General features: G+C 36.1%; 1 protein-coding gene across 2 annotated transcripts in view; it reads left to right on the top strand.

Moving 5' to 3' along the window:
• LOC110096174 (transportin-1) overlaps window positions 1–18656 on the top strand; it is a 114238-nt gene that overhangs the window by 89534 nt on the left and 6048 nt on the right. For both annotated transcript variants that reach the window (XM_020821967.2, XM_020821968.2), the window contains 2 exons: window positions 11224–11295; window positions 11365–11489. In XM_020821967.2, coding sequence (XP_020677626.1) covers window positions 11224–11295; window positions 11365–11489 — 197 coding nt within the window. The remainder of the gene's footprint in view (window positions 1–11223; window positions 11296–11364; window positions 11490–18656) is intronic.

Consider the following 18656-nt stretch of genomic DNA (forward strand, 5'->3'; position numbering starts at 1 on the left):
ACATACATTTGAGAAGCATTAGACACAAATCCAATACTCCTATACGCATTAACATCCTCTACGGATTCTCACATGAGAACCAACAACGGAAAACAACCAAATTTTTGCTGTTTTGCAAAGTGGACAGCCGTCAAAGGGTTTTGGGGGACCAGAAATCAAAGTTTCTAGGGACCTCTAAGGCTTTGGATCGTCAATCACATGCCATTGGCTAGCGAGCCTTATGGTTTCGCCTAAGTTTCGAAGGTATACCTGTCCCGGTTTGTCCGAGCGCTCCTATCCGAGTTCCAAGCTACTGTCCAAGCTCCAATCCAAGCTCTAGCTGCTGTCCAAGCTCCGCTCCAAGCTCCAAATCGTTGTCCAAGGTGATTTGGAGGATGGATTTGCTGTCTTAAACGTTCCAAAATCTCCCAAATGCTGTTTGGAAGCTACCAACAGCACCCAAGCCTTCACGAATCAACTGGAGTTGAAGGAAGAGGAAGAAGAATCCTCTTCTTGGATGAAACTTCGCAGAAATCCGGATCTAGGAGGAGTCGAAGCTTCAAAACGAACGAAACTTTCGACTGCAGGGGTCGCGGCTTCAAGGGATTCGACAAGCGAACAAGGAAGACTCCTTGGAAGACTCAGCCGACGGCTTGGTCGGGGTCGGAAGGGGTTTCCGCACCTGGGAGGGGTGTTAGCTCGTGAGGTAGTCGCAAGGCAAGGGAGGTGGTCGCGCGAATGAGCCCTGGACGCGGAATAGAGTTCCGCCTGGACCACTCTCTGGATCTCCCTCTCTCTGTAGGGATGGGCGACTGAAAGCAACGAAGAGGCCGAATCTTTTGAGGAGTTCGGCTTCTCCCGTGAGAGGTTTCACGCTCTCTTGCTCTCTCTTTCGTTCTCCCTCTCCAGATCGGGACGGACAAGCGTGGGGAGCCGAATTGGATTCCCCCCTCGATCTCCCGCAGCATATGGGACGGACACGCCCATGCCTACTCGAGCACTTGCCGTACAATGAGACTTTTTTGTCGCACGAGATAAGAGATCTTCGCAATCTCTCTGCTGTAGCCGCCCGCGGGAATCGTAGCTTGACGAGTAACTAACGGCCGCAAAATTTGAAAATCAAATAAATCTTAGCCGTTGATTGCAATTTCAGATTTGGCTATTTGATTTAGCCTAAATCAATCATTTAGGGTTGAAATTGAGCCCAAATTGAACTCGACTCAAACTGATTTGGGTCGATTTGGGTCCGAGCGGGTCCGATCAAGTTAATTTTACGAAATTAACCTTGAATCGACGCCGAATTGTGTCGAAATGCGTCGAAATGCGTCGAATTGAGCTCAACGACGCTCGACTGGGTTTGTTTTAAATTGATTTGATTTTAATTAAATTAAAATTGATTTAATTTAATTTAATTAAGTTTCGATTTAAAGTAATTTTGCCTCGACGATGATCAATTGAATTGATCGAGCGCGATCGAGCTTTGTCGGGTTTGATCGGGGTCGAGTCGATGCAAAAATATTCGTCAACAATGATTGCCTCGATTTTAAGAGGATTTGGGCGGCCTTGTTAGGGATATCGCAGTAGAAGATCGTCTCGGGCAGTCCAATCTTTGATTTCAAGCATAGAGAGAGGCCGGAGAGGGCTCCTTGTCTTCGGTCTTGGCATTTGCCTCCATCTAGCCGGGAGAGAGAGAGAGCTTTCGCCATCTATGTGCGACCTAGCTGAGCAAGCAAGAGTGAGAAAGGGAGATTCCGCAAACTACTACATGTGGCTTTCCCATATGAAAAGGAGGTGGAATCGAGGGGCGCTCGTGTGCGCCTCTTCCAATCGGACCGAAGGCCCCTATCTTCGTGCTGTTTTCCCAAATGAAGGAGTTAGTCTTGTTCGTATGTTTGAGCCAAAGGGGTCGAGCAAGGGAGACTTCTCGTGCGCGCCAGGGACTTGTGAGCCACCATTCCCGCATGTTCTACCCGGCCAAACAACCCACAGTTTCCATCCCTGCGTGTGACTGGTCCTCTAGTGCATACCTATAGTCCGATCGAGCCATAGAGAGAGACTTCGATTCAGCTTCTTGTGCGTGATCCCTTAGAGTTGAAGCTGGGTTAAGAAGGGTTTGTGCCTTCTTCTTTGTTGGACTTAGAGTAGGATTTCTTCTTCTGTTGGTTTCTGCTTCCTTCAACTTAGAGGCACAAATTTTCTCTTCTTGTTGTCGTCAGCCCCTATTGCAGCTAAAAAAGGTAGAAAGCCTCTACTTTCTTCCAAATCAGTTTTGGCAAGTTCGTGGCAGCAAAGATGATTTCCGGGAGCATTCAAATAGCAAGGAAAGCAATTTGTACAGCAAACCTGCCTTCCGGAGGAGCTTGGACAGCAGCTCGTTATCTCTCTTCTCCATTTTCTCACCTTTTGACAAGGTGAGTGGATAGTGGCTGCACGGTGACAACCTCAAAACTTAAGAAGAAACCTAGATCTATCATCCTGTTGTTGTGTGGTTGATACTCCAAAGCCATAGGTCCCTTAGAAACCTTGAAATTCGCTTTCCAAAACCTAAAAATAAAACCTATGCTTGCTGTCCACTTTACAAAACAATGAAAATCCGACATTTCAACTTGTTTACTCTCATGTGAGAGTGCGAGGACACCGATGCGCATAGGGTTGTTGGATTGACGTCCGACAACCTCCAAATGCATGAAACATCATTCATATTGCATGCTTAGCTTTCACCTACGTTCAAACCCTAGGTTAGGTGATTTCATTTCATTCAAAGTCAAATGTCGAGGTGTAATTTCTTTTCGAATATTGCATCTCGTGTTCCTTCTCCTAGAATCACGTGTTATGAAAAAATTAACACAAGTATGGAAGCTTGCATCTAATGAAACATGCTGACTCCCCATGATCTTTGTCAAATATCCTAAATACATTTGATTAATCGAAAAGTTAAATAGGTCACTGTAGGAGTTCTCACAAAAACCTTCAAAGGTTCGTTTTGTGTAAGTTCTAGAATGACTAGAGTTAATCAAACTCATCTTGGATGTTTTGTGAAGCTCATGGAGATAACAATGAGTCAACATCTCTGCTAAATTATAAAATCCATAAATTTAGAGGCTTGCATTCATGTTTCCACTTTCCAATGCACCAATCATGTCAAAATTGATTTGGATCTTTTCTAAGCCTTAGGTGTGTATTTCCTACATTCATACATGGGTTTCAAGTGTATGAATTGCATATGAAATTATTCAACTCTAATTGCCATGACAAATTGACATATATTTAGAATATTTTACATATGCTAAAAATGATTGCCTTCAAAAAATGATTGCCTTCAGAACTTGGTGAAAGCTTTCAATGGAGTTGTTTGATTCAACATGAATATCTATGATATCAAGTTGTTGTGAAGTTTACCATGAGTCTTCAAAGACCTATGTTGTAAACATCACAACATACAAAAATCAACCAAATTCATGATAAACTTCTTCATCAGGTTTAGTATGTTCAAAATAGCGATCATCGTTTGCTTAAAAAAATCCCCAACATCTAGAAGTCTGGAAGACAACTAAATAGGCTCATTTGATTCTAAAATAAATTTGAAATGTAGCATGGGTCCTCAAAGGCTCATGAACCACTCCCTCAAAGGCTCATGAACCACTCATGTTTCACAGTTATTTAACCCTATTTATATGAGCTCCAAATTAAAAGGTTGAAGTGAAATGATCAGAACATATACATGTCATGGGTCATTTGCTAACTCATTTTACCTAAAGTTTACACATTTATAAGCATACTCATTTAATTCCTAAATGCTTATAACGCAAAGGTGGAATACTTCATAGCATTCAAAGGTTAATGGAGTATATCCCATCATATTTTGGAATTATCTATGTATGATTAATATAATTTGTAAATTGAGATATTTGAGTGCAATGACAATCAGGTTGAGCATATGATCAATTCCCCAAAATGATGAATCACATGTATACATTTCTACGATATCTAGATTATATCAAAACTGATTTTAAAACCTTTTAGAAGTTGTAGGAAATCAATTTCTCCTCTCCATGATGAGTCCAAAACACTCAAGTCAAAATAGAGCCCTCTTTCAAATGCTCTTTTCCCTCATGTGTGATGTTTTGGAGCTTGCACAAGGCTCCTAACACTTCATTACATGAGCCATCAGACTTTAGGATCAAATCCTATGTTTTCTCTTTCATTTATTGAGATATAAATTCAACAAATGAATAATGTCCCTTCATGCATGATATTTGGAGCATCCCAATGCTCCCAAACACTTCATTGCATGAAGCCTAACATTTATTAGAAGCTCTCTAGTAGAGTGTCCTTCAACTCATGCATGATGATTTGAGATTTTCTCAAGCCTTCAAACTTATCACTATATGAGTCCTTCAACCTTAGGATCAAATTCTAGGTTCATTCCACCTCATGTTTGTTGAAATCCAAAATCAACAAACAATCATCTCCACCTATTATTTGTTAAAACAAAAACCCAACAAACTTTGACCTCTTTTTCCCCCCATGCATAACTTTTGGAACCTCCTCAAGGTTTCAAATGTTATAGTGCATGGGTCATTGAGTCTTAGAAACAAATCCTAAGTAATCCATCCTTTGTTTGTTGACACAAAATCAATAAACAACCACCCTCTCTTCCTCTTCGCATGATAGCTTGAAGTCCTCCAAAACATCAACAACATCATTGCAGATGGCTCTTGATCTTGAAACCCCATTCGAAGTTCTTTCACTTTATTTGTTTGAACACAAAGTCAACAAATAAACATTCCATTTAAGCTTAGGGTCAAATCCTATATTCACATGACTTTTTTTTATGCTCAAAATCAACGGTCAATTACCAATCCTCCTTCATGCATGACTTTTGGAGCCTCCTCAATGTTTCAAAATTTTCATTGCATGACTCTTAGCACTCCTTGAAAGCTATCCCCAATCTTTCTTACATAATGTTATGGATTTCCTTAAAAGAGAGTCCTACATACATCATACTATAAACTCTTGAGCTTGGCGCCAAATTTCAAGCTCTCCTATCTTGTTTGTTGAAACACAAATTAGCAAACAATCATCTACCTTTTTTTTATGCATGATGACTTGAAATATCCTCCCAGATTTCAAGAAAGCATCATTGCGTGAAGATCTTGAACTTGGAGCCAAATTCTAAGTTCTCTATCTTATTTTTTGGAATACAATTTAATGAATCATCCTTTAACATATAGGATCCAAAATCCATCTTCCTTTCGTCCTCTCATCCTAAGTTGGAAGAATGGACTCCCACTCTTTGAACACCAAGTACTTAAAGGGATTCCTCAAATTTGCAAACTACGAGTTGCATGTTGTTCTGCCCTATTTATCTAACATAAATTTGGTAAATAGTCATGCTTCATTGAAGGCAAAATTCAATAGTCCACCCTCCAACTTGCAACCCTTAAGGTTGCATGTTCCTCTCACACTTTTCTACAAAACAAAAAGAATTATAGAGAAATTCCTCTTTTTCTATAACTCAAAAGTTATAGGAAACTCCCATATTCACTCAAACCATGTTGAGTGAATCAAATATACACCCAAATAATTTATTTATTGAACAAAAATCAATAAATATTTCTACCTGAAGAAAAAGAATATAAATCACATAATCCTTGTTCTTCCAGCCCAAGTGGATGAATTAACTTTTTTTCTTTGGACACCCAAAAGCCCAAAGAATCCTTGATTCGTAGTCCAAATCTACATATCATTCACTTATGTTTGCTTTACATATATTTAGCAAACTAAATGTCCATCATTGAACATGAAAATTCAATGATAATTCCTCTTGATTTGCAACCCCAAAATTGCAAATCTTGCTCACATATTGAGCTAAAATCAAATGCTGATACATTTTTCATTTGCTTAATCCAAGCTTGTTAGTGTCCCAATCTTTTTGAATACACAAATTTAGGGAGATCTTTTCGTTTGTGGCCTTAAATTTACAAATCTTTCTTCACTTCTATGGGCTCCAAAAGCCTTAGAAAATTTTTACTCTTAGCACAAAAGCTATATGTTTGATCTCAATCCCCTCCAACCTCTTAAGTTGTGGGAGATTTTCTCTCCTTAGCTCCAAAAGCTAAGGGGATTTTCCCCTCTTATTAGCTCCAAATCTAAGGGGAAATTTACAACATTTAGCATAAAAGCTAAATGTTGGACATCTTCATTCCCTCTCATTGACTCCAAAAGTTAAGGAAGATCCTTCAACATCTAGCCCAAAAGCTACTTATTGGACTTCTCTCTTCTAGAACTAAACTCTAAGTGGAATTTCATTTAACATAACAAACGATACCCTCCCGTGACATTTAAAATGCAAGCTTTAGGCGTCCTCTAGGAATTACCCCATTTATTGGAATTCATCCTACTCTATTGGGTGAATTTCACAAAGACCTAAGTATAATTATTAGGCATGGCTACCTTACCCTATTAGGTAGATATTTCTCTATTATTCTAACACTAAGAGAATCCCAAAACATATAAAAAATCATCTAAGTTCCTTTGATACAACGATCAATCATTCCACCTTTGGGATAGAATGATTATATCATTGCATCTTAGGATTTATAAGTAGTAGACTTGCCTAAAAGCAAGCAATGAATACTTTATGGGTTTTTCATAACCCCTCGTAAATATGAAATATTTAAACCCCCCCCTAAGAGATGTGGCCAATATGATAGAAGTAGGGACTTGACAGTTTGAGCGCTAAGCAAATTCTGGATGTTGTTTTTCATGATATGCATATATATTCAAGCTCCTAATTCTTTGTTTGTATGCTCGAGTCTTTTCTCTTTTTAAATATATTTGATTAAATTTAAGATGTATATTTGAACTTGTGGGGTTTAATTTAAGGAAAGGTGGATCAAGAGGATGAACTTACCAAAATTGAAGCCCAAGGTTAACTTAGAAGCCAAAGCTTGGAGACCTCCACAAGTTGTATGTAAATAAAATTTGATTATGTTGTATAATGACAGACAAAAGAGCTGTTAAATTTGATTCTAATAACTGGGACATTATTTGTGTTAATTGTTTACCTAATTGTATAAAAAAAAAAAATTGATTTTTCCTAGGTTTTTTCTTTGCTTTTGCTTCGTGGTGGCCTGGACTTTTATTGCGGTAGACTCTTAGGACAAAATTAAGATTTCTACAACATAAAATTAATCTTAGGTTCCATATTTTTTTAAATATAAGAAAAATTGCATGGCTCCTTTTAAGGAGCCAAGTTTTTAAAAAAATGCAAATGATCATACATAGCCCAATGAGTCTCATGTAGCAAAGCCCTCACCTAAAGACTAGATAACAAAAAATCTGCATTTGTGAGTTAGCATTTTGCATACCATTCATGGTCAAACATCTTGGTCTCAAAGCGTGCTGTAAGCACTATCATATAAATGCAAAATAACCTTCCCTTCTCTATATATCCATTTGAGACCAGACTACATGGTTTTAAAAGCTATTAGGTGGATTAGCTGGTAGATCTTTCCAGGCAGGACAATAAATTCAATTGTCGGGTTGGCTATGCCTCAGGTGAAGTTTAGTTTATAAGTTTCTTTGCACTCCAATTAAACTTAGGTTTGAGGCACTACCCCTCAATAGTCCTCACCTAATTTCTAGGATTCGAGACAGTTGTTGATCTCAATCACTTCATAAGAACTCACCTTCCGGGCATTTCCTCTAACACGTGTTGTTGGAATATATGCCCCAATATTCTAAATAAAAATGATTAACTTAAACAGAAGTTGATTCTAAAATATAAAGCCCAACAACATAGGATAGTTTGAGTACCTCTGAGTTTCCCTCAACATTAAGTACTCATACATTTCATTCTATTGGCTTCTATTCCAAAATCAGATAAAAATTCAATCTCTTTATCCTTGAAATTCTTGAAGACTAAAATTTTTAAACAATAATTTTATAAATTTCAAAATGAAAATCATTAGCCAATATTTTGATAATTTTCAAAAGATAGGAAACCATTTGTTTAATCAAAAGTTTTTTCAAGTACCAAGTGCTTGAGATATAATTAATCATAGGGGCTTGTCCCCTTTGGGGCATCTGTATCTCATAATAAAATAAACCCCATTCAACCAAATATTAAATGTGGGAAAATCTCTGTTTAAAATTCAAATTGTAAATTTTATAATTGAGTCCATAAGAAAGTTATATTTTTTTGACCTTTGGGACAATATATCATTTTATATGCTATGCTCGATCACAAAATGTGCTGTTTATTGAGGATGAAAAAATTTCTCCAACAGGTATTTTTAGTGCAATCCATTTCACAAACAACTTTCCTGCTTATTGCTACAATTTTGTGTGATGTTGTGTTCAATCATTGCCATGAACTCAATTTTAACTTTGTTTGATTTTTATTTCTTTGTGACACATGCGTATGTCAACCGCTAACAACTATTTTACTTACCTAGGTGAGCCATATTTGCTAACCCCCTTTTAAAATAAATTTCTTTGCAAGTATGAATTTAAATGAATCGAGGTTGAACATTAGCATGAAAGTTTGAATCAAGCTTGAAACGGTTTAATTCGTTTGCAGCTCTAGCTGTTGTCGATCAACCAATCCCCCTTACTCTCTCTCTCTCTCTCTCTCTCTCTCTCTCTCTTTATGTGCCCTAATGTCTCTCCTATTTGAAGAGTACAAGCGATGTGGCTGGTATAAGAGATATTTAAATAGACAATACCCGTTGACATGTCACTTGGCGAACATAATGATGGTTGGATTATTATCAACATGCACAATCTTCGAGGAGATGCTAAGATTGGTGATAGGATTATATAACATGCGGAGATGTTGAAGTGGTATGAAATTTATCACAGCTTTTTTTGCACAATTTTCGATGCTCCTAGCTTGTGAATCAGGCTCACTTCTGAGAATCCTGCATAATTGGTTATTGAGTTTTTGACATTTTGCAACTAGCTTCTTGCACCCTTAAGATAGAGTATAGTCATGGTTATTGAGTGATTGGCAGCTACATTTGAGCTCATTGGCTTGGAATTGATCACTTATGGGCAGACCCCTGTTTTGTGTATTGATACATGTCATGGGCCAGATACATTCTAAAGTTGCATAAGAATACATTGCAAATGATTGGTGTTGACAAGGTAGTGTATGCATTTATGTTTGACTATGGGAGCATACTTCCATCATAGGCAGGATGAGTAGAGTTCTGGGGTTATGGGATTCTGGTAGCGACACTTATTAGGGTGGTCCTAATGAGTTGATGATTGTATTATGGGAGCTAAAAGATGTGTCAGGGTTGCTAGTCTTTGGTCATTGCTTACAGGAATGCATTTCTCCTGATAGGGAGCTATTTTATAGACAACGTTTTGCTGACAAAAATTGATGAGGAGAATTGGCCCTGCTTCTAGTTTTTCTTGAGCTTCTTAGCAGTTATCTACGAACTTACTGAGTGGCTGGCCTTCCATGTGACGTCGAGCCACCATGCTCGTACATGTATGGATACATAGTTTTCTTCCAGAGGACAAATTGTCTCGATATGTTGCATCATTTTGTGATTCTTTTGGATTAGGGTTATAACATGGACACTATTTATCGAAGGATTTTGCTTGGCTATCTTCACCAATTGGATGCTTATCTCTAACAATACAAGATATGAATGTGAAGTTATTTCTAGCAAGATTTGTTATCACTTGATTGTGCATCTTTGTGTTGCTCTATTAGTAGCCAACAGTATCTCTTGGGGTGAGCGTCTATATTTTGCTACTCCAGTGCTTACCAGAATAAATGGAGTTATGAGTATTCCTTGAATTGTGGGGCTTGACTTTCCCTTAGCATTAGATATACACCTGAGTTCATTTTCACATCTACAGAGCCTTTGCTTGTTTGGAGTGTCCTTATTTTTTGGAGAGAGTATATCTCATATTCATCTGGCTATCGCGACATCATCAATTTTGGAGTGAGAATGGGTATCCCTCTTTTTTTTTTTGCTCCACTTAGTAGTAGATCGATTTTCTCTACTTCAATAGTTGGATGTACTTAGTTTGTCACTTGATTTGAGGGAGGTAGAGATCGCGGATGGGCTCAATTAATGTGGTAAGCATACATTGTTAGTGATTGCTCTAACTTGAAGGTTCCATATTATTTTATCGTTATGTGATCGGACTAGTTATGTTATTGTTTTGGTTGCTCTATCACTTTATAGAGATATCATCGCAATAAGGTCACTTTCCAATTTGGTTACCCTTAGGCGATAGCATATTTTGGGAGGGCATTCATCCCAGAAGTAGTTGGTGCTTGATAGATTGACTCACCATCCATTGGGACTAGATTTAATGCAATTTACATGGTATGAGTGCACTTACTGAGTCGTGTTAGTGGTTTGAGATTTTGCTGAACCCCTCATAGCCATATTGGGTCAGCTATATACATTTGACTTGGGTGTCTGTCTTATGTGCCTTCCTTCTTGGATTGTGGTGCTTGGATGTATGAATGTCGGGAGAGGTTACTAGGGCTCCCTAAGGTCAAAGGCTTCGACTTGGCACTTCATAAGCCGACAGTAGTGGAGTTGATATTATCACAAACTTTTCATTTCATTTTAATTCTTGCATTTTTACATGAGCTTGACGGCTTACTTTAATTTAAGGACAGCTAGATGGATCAAAGGCTTGACATGGTGGGAGAAGTTATTCCAACTAAGGTGCGGGCTCGGGAGCTATATCCTAAATATGTAAGGTGCCTTCTCATGCGCACAAGTGTAGATGTCCTGGCTATGTGGAGCCACATCGTGTATTAGCGGATTGTTCACCAAGCCCAGCCCCATGATTCCCTATGAAGATTTGCACCTATTATAATAATAAGCTACCACTGGTTCAAACACGGCTCGGGCCCCCAATGTGTCCAAAACTAATATAGATGAATTCTGTCAACTAGAACGAAAGTAAACCATATAATGAATTAAAATAATTAGTTGTTTGATTTCCTTTTCTTGTGTATTTATTACATTAATTTTTATATCATGATATATATTCTGCCCTCACATAAGAATGATGAAAGACTAGGCGAATTGATAATGCCGGCAGATTCTTTTTTAGGTGGCAAACTATTTTGTAGTCTCATTGCTGGCTTTGTGGAATGCCAATTTTTATTTTAGTTAATTGCTTTCTTGTTCTTTAGCTTTAACGTCTTGCCATCTTTTTTAAAGCTCCATGTTCTGTCTGTATGATTGAATTCAGGTTCGTCAGGAAATATCACCTGTGGTGATAAAAGCCATATCATATATTGTTCCTATCCTTCAAAATCCAGAGGTGAGCATATTTGTAATTTGTAACATGTTTTTTACGTTTACAATATTCATATTTTTGCTTCTTTGACAGGGTCTCAACAAATCACTTTTAGAGAACAGTGCCATTACACTTGGTAGGTTAGGCTGGGTATGTCCGGAACTTGTAGCACCTCATATGGAACATTTCATGCAGTGTTGGTGTTCGGCTTTGTGCATGTAAGTAGTTTTCATTATCTCTGTAAGTTATGTGTTGTGAACCAAGTTTTAAATATGTTGATGGGAAATTTTATTTGTTTTATGCGTATCTTGAAACATAACATATTTGGAAAGCCTCTCAAAACTCACAGTTATCGTTCTTCTATTTTTTCTTATTCAAAACTAATGGAAGCATAGACATTTAATAAATGCTGGAGTGCATACCATCTTTTTTCCAGTGTGTTATCCCTTCACGTTAAAAATTAAATACAAATAAATAGCACCACCACCTTACAAAACCTTTTTTTGATGGTATCAATGCTAATTAGATTTGTGCTGTCATAGTCAGCGCTCTATTAGTAAGCGCCTTCAAACGTCTTATGTTTTGGTTATGCTTCAATAAGCTAGGGATGTACGTCAGCAAAGTTGGCTTAACGTGCAACTCAGCTAATTTACATGTTTGCCTGTTTGGATTGTAGAATTGAGATGCAGAGCTTGAGCTCGGCTCATATTGGCTCAGCTTATTCTCTAGTTTCATTTCCATGTTAAAACCCGGCTATCTCCTTAATTAATTTAGCTAAAGGACTAACTTGAAATATAGAGAAACAAAACTCAAGCTTCATTTATGGTCTAAACCCACCACCAATTGCTCCATCATGTTCCTTCAACCATTTTCCGTGTTGCCTTTTTACTCCAAGATCGTTCTAGTTGAAATTGCGTTCTCATTATAATATAGTTTCTCACAACACCTCTGCCATTCTCCTCTCCCATCCCCCCTTATTGCCTCCCTAGTTCTTTTTTTTTTTAATTGCAGTTTGCCGGCTGTTGATGTTGCTTTATGTCACTTGCAATTGATGCTGTACAACTTAATCCAAATTGTGGTGTGAAATGCTTAATGTTTGGCTAGGTTTAAAATTAATTATTGATTTACTATGTGAATTTTAACGGTTTTGAATAAAATATTAAAGAATTATTGACAATAACAGAAGATAAATTAATATTGTGTGTTTGTAAGAAATAAAAGGGAATGGGAGAATGCAAAGAAATTCAGGAAGGTTATATGCTATTATTATAAGTTTTGATGATTAACAAGACAATGGGGTGTGAATATTAATGATTATAGAGTTGAATAATAAAATCGTTGAGGTTAATTATATTAATAATATGATAATTACTCTTAAATTAATTACCATTGAGGATATTATAAATGTAATAAATGTTTATGCTTTTAAAGTTGGATTTATAGATAATTTAAAGCAACATTTTGGAACATATGGATGAACTATTAAATATATATTTGACAGAGTACAATTATTGATGGTGTCTTAAATGATAGGTTCTAGCAAGTAAGGGCATAAGAGAATTTATCTCTACTTTAGACTCGGAGATAAAATTTAAGTTGTAGGAAGTTACACTTGATTTTGCATAAGGTCATAAGTTAGCAAATAAATTCCTATTAATTTATATCCAAATGAGACTAGAAAATCACATAGAAATATTTGTTTACTCCAATTTGGATTAATGCTGGGTAGGTCTATTATGGAAGCTATACATTTATTGACGGGTTTGATGGATAAGTATAGAGATAATAAGGAGGATCTATATGTGATATTTATTGATTTAGAGAAAGCATATGATAAAGTTTCAAGAGAAGTGTTATAGAGTGTTCTAGAAAAGAAAGGGGTTAATAATGCTTATATTCAAGTTATTAAAGATATGTATGCAGGAGCTATTACTTTTGTTCAAACATAAGGTAGTTTGTCCTCGTATTTTCATATTTTTGTTGAATCACATCAAGTATCAGCTTTAAGCTCACATATTTTTGCTATAGTCATGGATTTTCTTACTAGACATTTCCAAGAGGATGTACCCTGGTGCATTTTTGTTGATGATGTTCTTCTTGTTGATAAGACTAGAGAGGGAGCTGAAGGTAAACTTGAATTATAGAGGTCAACCTTATAGGCTAAAGATTTTCGATTGAGTAGATCTACAACTGAATATGGAGTGTAATTTTTGTAGTAATAGATCTAGCAGGGGGATTGTGACTTTAGGTGATCAAGTCATTAATAAGATTGCACGTTTTAGATATCTCAGGTCTATTGTTGAGCGTAATGGTGAAATAGATGATGATGTTATTAATAGATTTCAAGTTGAATGGTTGAAGCTGAGGAATGCATCAGACTTATTGTGTGATAGAAAAGTACTTCTCAAACTTAAGGGGAAATTCTATAAAATGGTGGTGAGACTTTCATTGTTGTATAGCGAAGAATGTTGGCCATTAAAAGATAAGCATAAAATTAAGTGTTGCAGAGATTAGGATGCTAAGATGAATGAGTAGCTTTACTCTTAGAGGCAGAATGCGAAATAAGTATACGTGAAAATGTTGGAGCAGCTCCAGTGGTAGATAAAATTAGAGAGAGTTGCCTTGGATGGTTTGGTCACATAAATCATCGACCTTCTGTAACATGGTTATGAAAGTAGATGTATTAGATTTGGCCCATATTAAAAAAGGTAGAGATAGACCTAAAATTATTAGGTTAAAAAATGTTAGAAATGACTTTTTTATTAGATTTAAATGAGAATTTGACTCTAAACAGAACACAATGGAGAAAAAAAAGATTCATGTGGCTAACCCTATTAGTGGGATGAAGTCTTGATGTTGTTGTTGTTGTAAGGAAAAATTTTTTTTTTTCAATGATTATGATGGAGTTCCCGGGTCAAGTTTGATTACATCAAATTGAATGATAATAGTGGATGTTTATCTTGGAATTGTATGAAAAAAGCATTTGACAGAAGTATTTGCCCTAGAATTAGGTATTGGCACTTGAAAGATGAGAAGTTGTTGATATTTTTGAAAAAAGTTTTTAGACATGCAAATTCAAATTATGTAGTTGAACCATACTTTATGTTGGATAAGATAGCTAGCTATACTAAAAAGATAATCAATTAAGCTATAGGAAAGTATACAAATAAATCATACATAAGGAGACCTAGTGATAGAATGTTTAGGTACAATGCTTTATTTGTGATAGACATTTGCTTTTAAATAGTGACAATATATAAATATTCTTCAGACTTGTGATTATTACACGGATGCTAGACATCTTATAAATAGGGTATAAAGAAAGAAAAAATTACATCTTGTCTTATAAAGAACAAAAGAGATGTATTAAAAGAGATGTTAATGGGATTTTGTCTAAGGATAAAGATATTTAGGAAAGATGAAAATGCTATATTGAAAATTAATTAAATTAGAGTTCAAAATTTTTCGTAAAAAGTACAAGCAAATTAAAAAAAAAAAGCAAATTTTACTTTGATTAAAAACAAAATGTGAAGTGAAATTTATGTTAAATATGCTTAAAGATAAAGCTTTCGATTTAGATGAGTCACCCCTTAAAATTTTAAAATTATAGGGGATATTGGTCAAATTTGAATTATAGATTATTTAAATATAATAAAAAATATTTGGATGTTGGCGCATAATTAGAGAATTATTTTGATATAGTATTAAAAAATAGAGCTGTTCAGATTTGTGGAAATTATATGGATATCAAATTTAATGAGCCATAAATTATGTTATAGGTGAGGGTAATATTGCATATATTTAAAAAAAATCATACTGATATTGGAGAATCAATTTTCTTTTATATTAGGAAGTTCCACTATCATGTTCATATTTTTTATCAGGGCATTTGATAAATAAACTTTAATGAATTGAGCATCATATAACTTCTATAATTCCTAACATGATATTATTTGAATATCATAAAATTTGATTTGTTGCGCACTTTTAAATTGTTTTTTGTTAATCATACAATTTTTTTTTTTATAAATATAAGTATTTTGTAGCATGGATTAGCATTAAAAATAATTGTGAAAGATTAAAGAATTCCCAATCAACAATAGTATTACATCAAGATTCAATGTAAAATATGTATTTTTTCCTATATTGGTTTTGATGATGCCTAAAAAGGATGTAGAATTTAGATAGCATAGCGTTGCTTTGGTAATTGGTTTAGATATAAAAATTCTGATAATTAGAAAAGATATAAGGAATTTAAGAAAGCAATATGCGATGCTAAGATCTTAGCTTTTAATGATTTATATAATAGATTAGATATTAAGGAGGCAGAAAGATATATATATATATATAAGTTAGCCAAACAAAGAGATAGCAGTAAGGATTTAGTTCAAGTGAAGTGTATTAAGGATGAAGATCAAAAAGTATTTTTCTTAGATGTAGATATTCAATAAAGATGGATGAGATATTTTGCTAAACTTTTTAATGAAGAATGTGAAAATACGATTGAATTTAGTGACCTTAGCACCTTAAATGAAAATAAAGATTTCTCTTTTTATCGGCATATTATTAAAAATGAAGTTATAGAGGTTTTAAAGAAAATGATGTATGGAATAACTCTTGGACTTGATGATATTCCACTAGAGATTTGAAAATACTTTGAAAATGAAGGATTTTCTTGGCTTACTAAAATTTTTAATACTGTTTTGAAGACTAAAAAGATGCCAAATAAGTGGAGAATGAGTGTGTCAATTCCTATTTTTAAGAATAAAGGTGATGCAGAAGATTGTGCGAATTATAGAAGAATTAAGTGCATGTTGAAATCCAACCGTTCCCTGTGCAAAGGATCCAATGGACACAAAGATCAATCATTGGGATGCTCTCATGGATCATGCCATACTGAAGGAACGAATTTAGGAAAGATTTTTATGTATTAAATATGTAATCTTTATTTCTGCATTTAGATATCTTGTATATATCTATAAATAGGGAAGATTGTAATGAATAAAGACAAGCTTTTTCCCTCTCGTACCTCTCAAATTAACATGGTATCAGAGCGTCGGAGGGGTTCAAGAGGAAAAACCTTCGTGAAGAAAGGCCTTCATTGCCATAGACGGAAAAGTTGTCGAAGGAGCGTAGACGAACGGCCACGAAGGAGCCAAAGAAGCCTCCTGCGAAGCAGCAAACCCGATCCACAGGAAGGGAAGATCGTCGAAGGAGAGGAGCATAGTTGAGCATCCCGATCCGACAGGAAGGAAAGATCGTCGAAGGAGAGGAGCCTAGTCGAGCATCTCGATCTGACAGGAAGGGAAGATTGTCGAAGGACCGTTCCAATTCGACCAAGAAGCATCCTGCGAACCAAGGGAGCCGAGCAGCTCCCTGCGTGCCTGCCCTAAGCGACCCGGTCCGACTCCTTTTAAGAGTCGGCGGCCCGGTTTGTTTATTAAATCGGGAAGGTACTTTTTCCCTTAAAAAAAAATCCGACCTTCATTGTCGGACAAAAGAAAATCGACCTTTATTGTCGATTAGAAAAATCTTGGGAGCCTTCATTGTTGTCCAAAAATCAAATAGATAGTTTTCATTACTGCCCTTTGACTCAAAAATGTCAGAAATTAATTCTTCTTCAAACATTGACCAACTTAAGGATTCTATGGTGCATCAAGGATGAGGTGACCTTCAAAGCATGCAACCTTCCTATCGTCTAAATGGGAAGAACTACATAAAGTGGTCTCAATTTGTGAAGACCTACTTGAAAGGGAAAGGGAAAAGGAAAATACATCACCTCCTTGGAGGAGGACCAAAAGAAGGAGATTCTAAATTTGGGGCATGGGATGAAGCAGACTCCATGATTATGTCATGGTTGTAGAATTTCATGACTCTAGAAATTAGGAGGACCAAAAGAAGGACATATGGGATGTTGCCAGACAAACCTTCTCCAAAGCTCGTGATGCGCCTCAAATCTTTGAAATTAAAGTCAAAGTTGGAAGCATGAAGCAGGGGAGTAAGACCATGATGGAGTATGCCACCATTCTACAAAATCTGCGGCAGTAACTTGATCACTATAGGTGCGTAGAAATCAGATGTCCGAAAGATGCTGCAATCCTAAAGAACTTTATTGAAAAAGATAGAGTTTATGATTTTATTACAGGACTAAATGCAGAATTTGACGAAGTTAGAGTTTAGATTCTCGGCAAAGAGGAAACATCATCACTCAATGAAACCATTTCTCTCATCCGCACAGAAGAAAGCCGACGAGGAGTGATGTTAGAACCAAAGGTCGTTGAAAGCTCAGTAATGGTGATGAACAAAGAATCGTCATGGAAGGAGAAAGGTAAATATTCTTCAAAATTCAAAGATAAAGACTCACTTTGGTGTAGCTATTGCAAAAAGTCAAGACATACAAAGGAAATATGCTAGAAAATACATGGAAAATCCCCCAACAAAGAGTGGAATCAAAAGGGTGAAACAAGGAGCACATCACATGCCAACAACATTACAAGTAAGCCAGAAGCACAGTCCAACTGTGGAGAATTCAATAAAGAAGATATTGATAAATTGAAATGACTCCTGGTATCTCTTGAAAAATCAAATGCTTCTTCTTCACTTGTACTCTCAGGTAAGACTTCAATTTCTATTAGTTTAAGTGCTTCCAGAAAGGAATTATAGATCATTGATTCAGGAGCCACAGAACATATGACCCACTCACCCACCCACCTCATAAACTATACTCCTTGCCCAAACAACAAGAAAATCATCACTGTTGATGGTTCTCTTACCACGGTAGCTGGCCAAGGAGACATCATATTTTCTCCATCCCTCACCCTGAAAAATGTGCTCCACGTACAACAATTATTCACAAATCTGATATCAATACAAAAACTTACCAATGACCGTAATTGTCAAGCCTTGTTTAATCCTACTTATTGCTTATTTCAGGATCAAAGATCGGGGAAGAAGATTGGACTTGCTAAGGAGAGAGCAGGATTGTACTACCTGGAAGAACCAAACCAATCTAAAAAGAGTTGATCTTTGTTATCCCTAATTGATTGGAATTCCACTATTTGGCTTCATCATTATAGATTAGGACATCCATCTTTTGATGTCCTAAGACATGTATCCAAAATTTTTCTAGAAATTAGACAATTAAAATTTTTCATTGTGAAACCTGTGAGTTGGCTAAACATAAAAGAACCTTATTCCCAAACAAAAGTGAGAGATGTGTTACTCCTTTCTACCTTATTCATAGTGATATATGAGAACCCTCTAAAATCCCTAATATCTTTGGGGCACGCTGGTTTGTGTCATTCATTGATGATTGCACTAGAGTCTCTGGGATCTATCTCCTTAAAAATAAATCTGATGTTAGCACCATTGTTCCCATCTTTCAT

The sequence above is a fragment of the Dendrobium catenatum genome, unplaced genomic scaffold (assembly GCF_001605985.2).
Source record: "Dendrobium catenatum unplaced genomic scaffold, ASM160598v2 fragScaff_scaffold_1666, whole genome shotgun sequence".
Taxonomy (NCBI): domain Eukaryota; kingdom Viridiplantae; phylum Streptophyta; class Magnoliopsida; order Asparagales; family Orchidaceae; genus Dendrobium; species Dendrobium catenatum.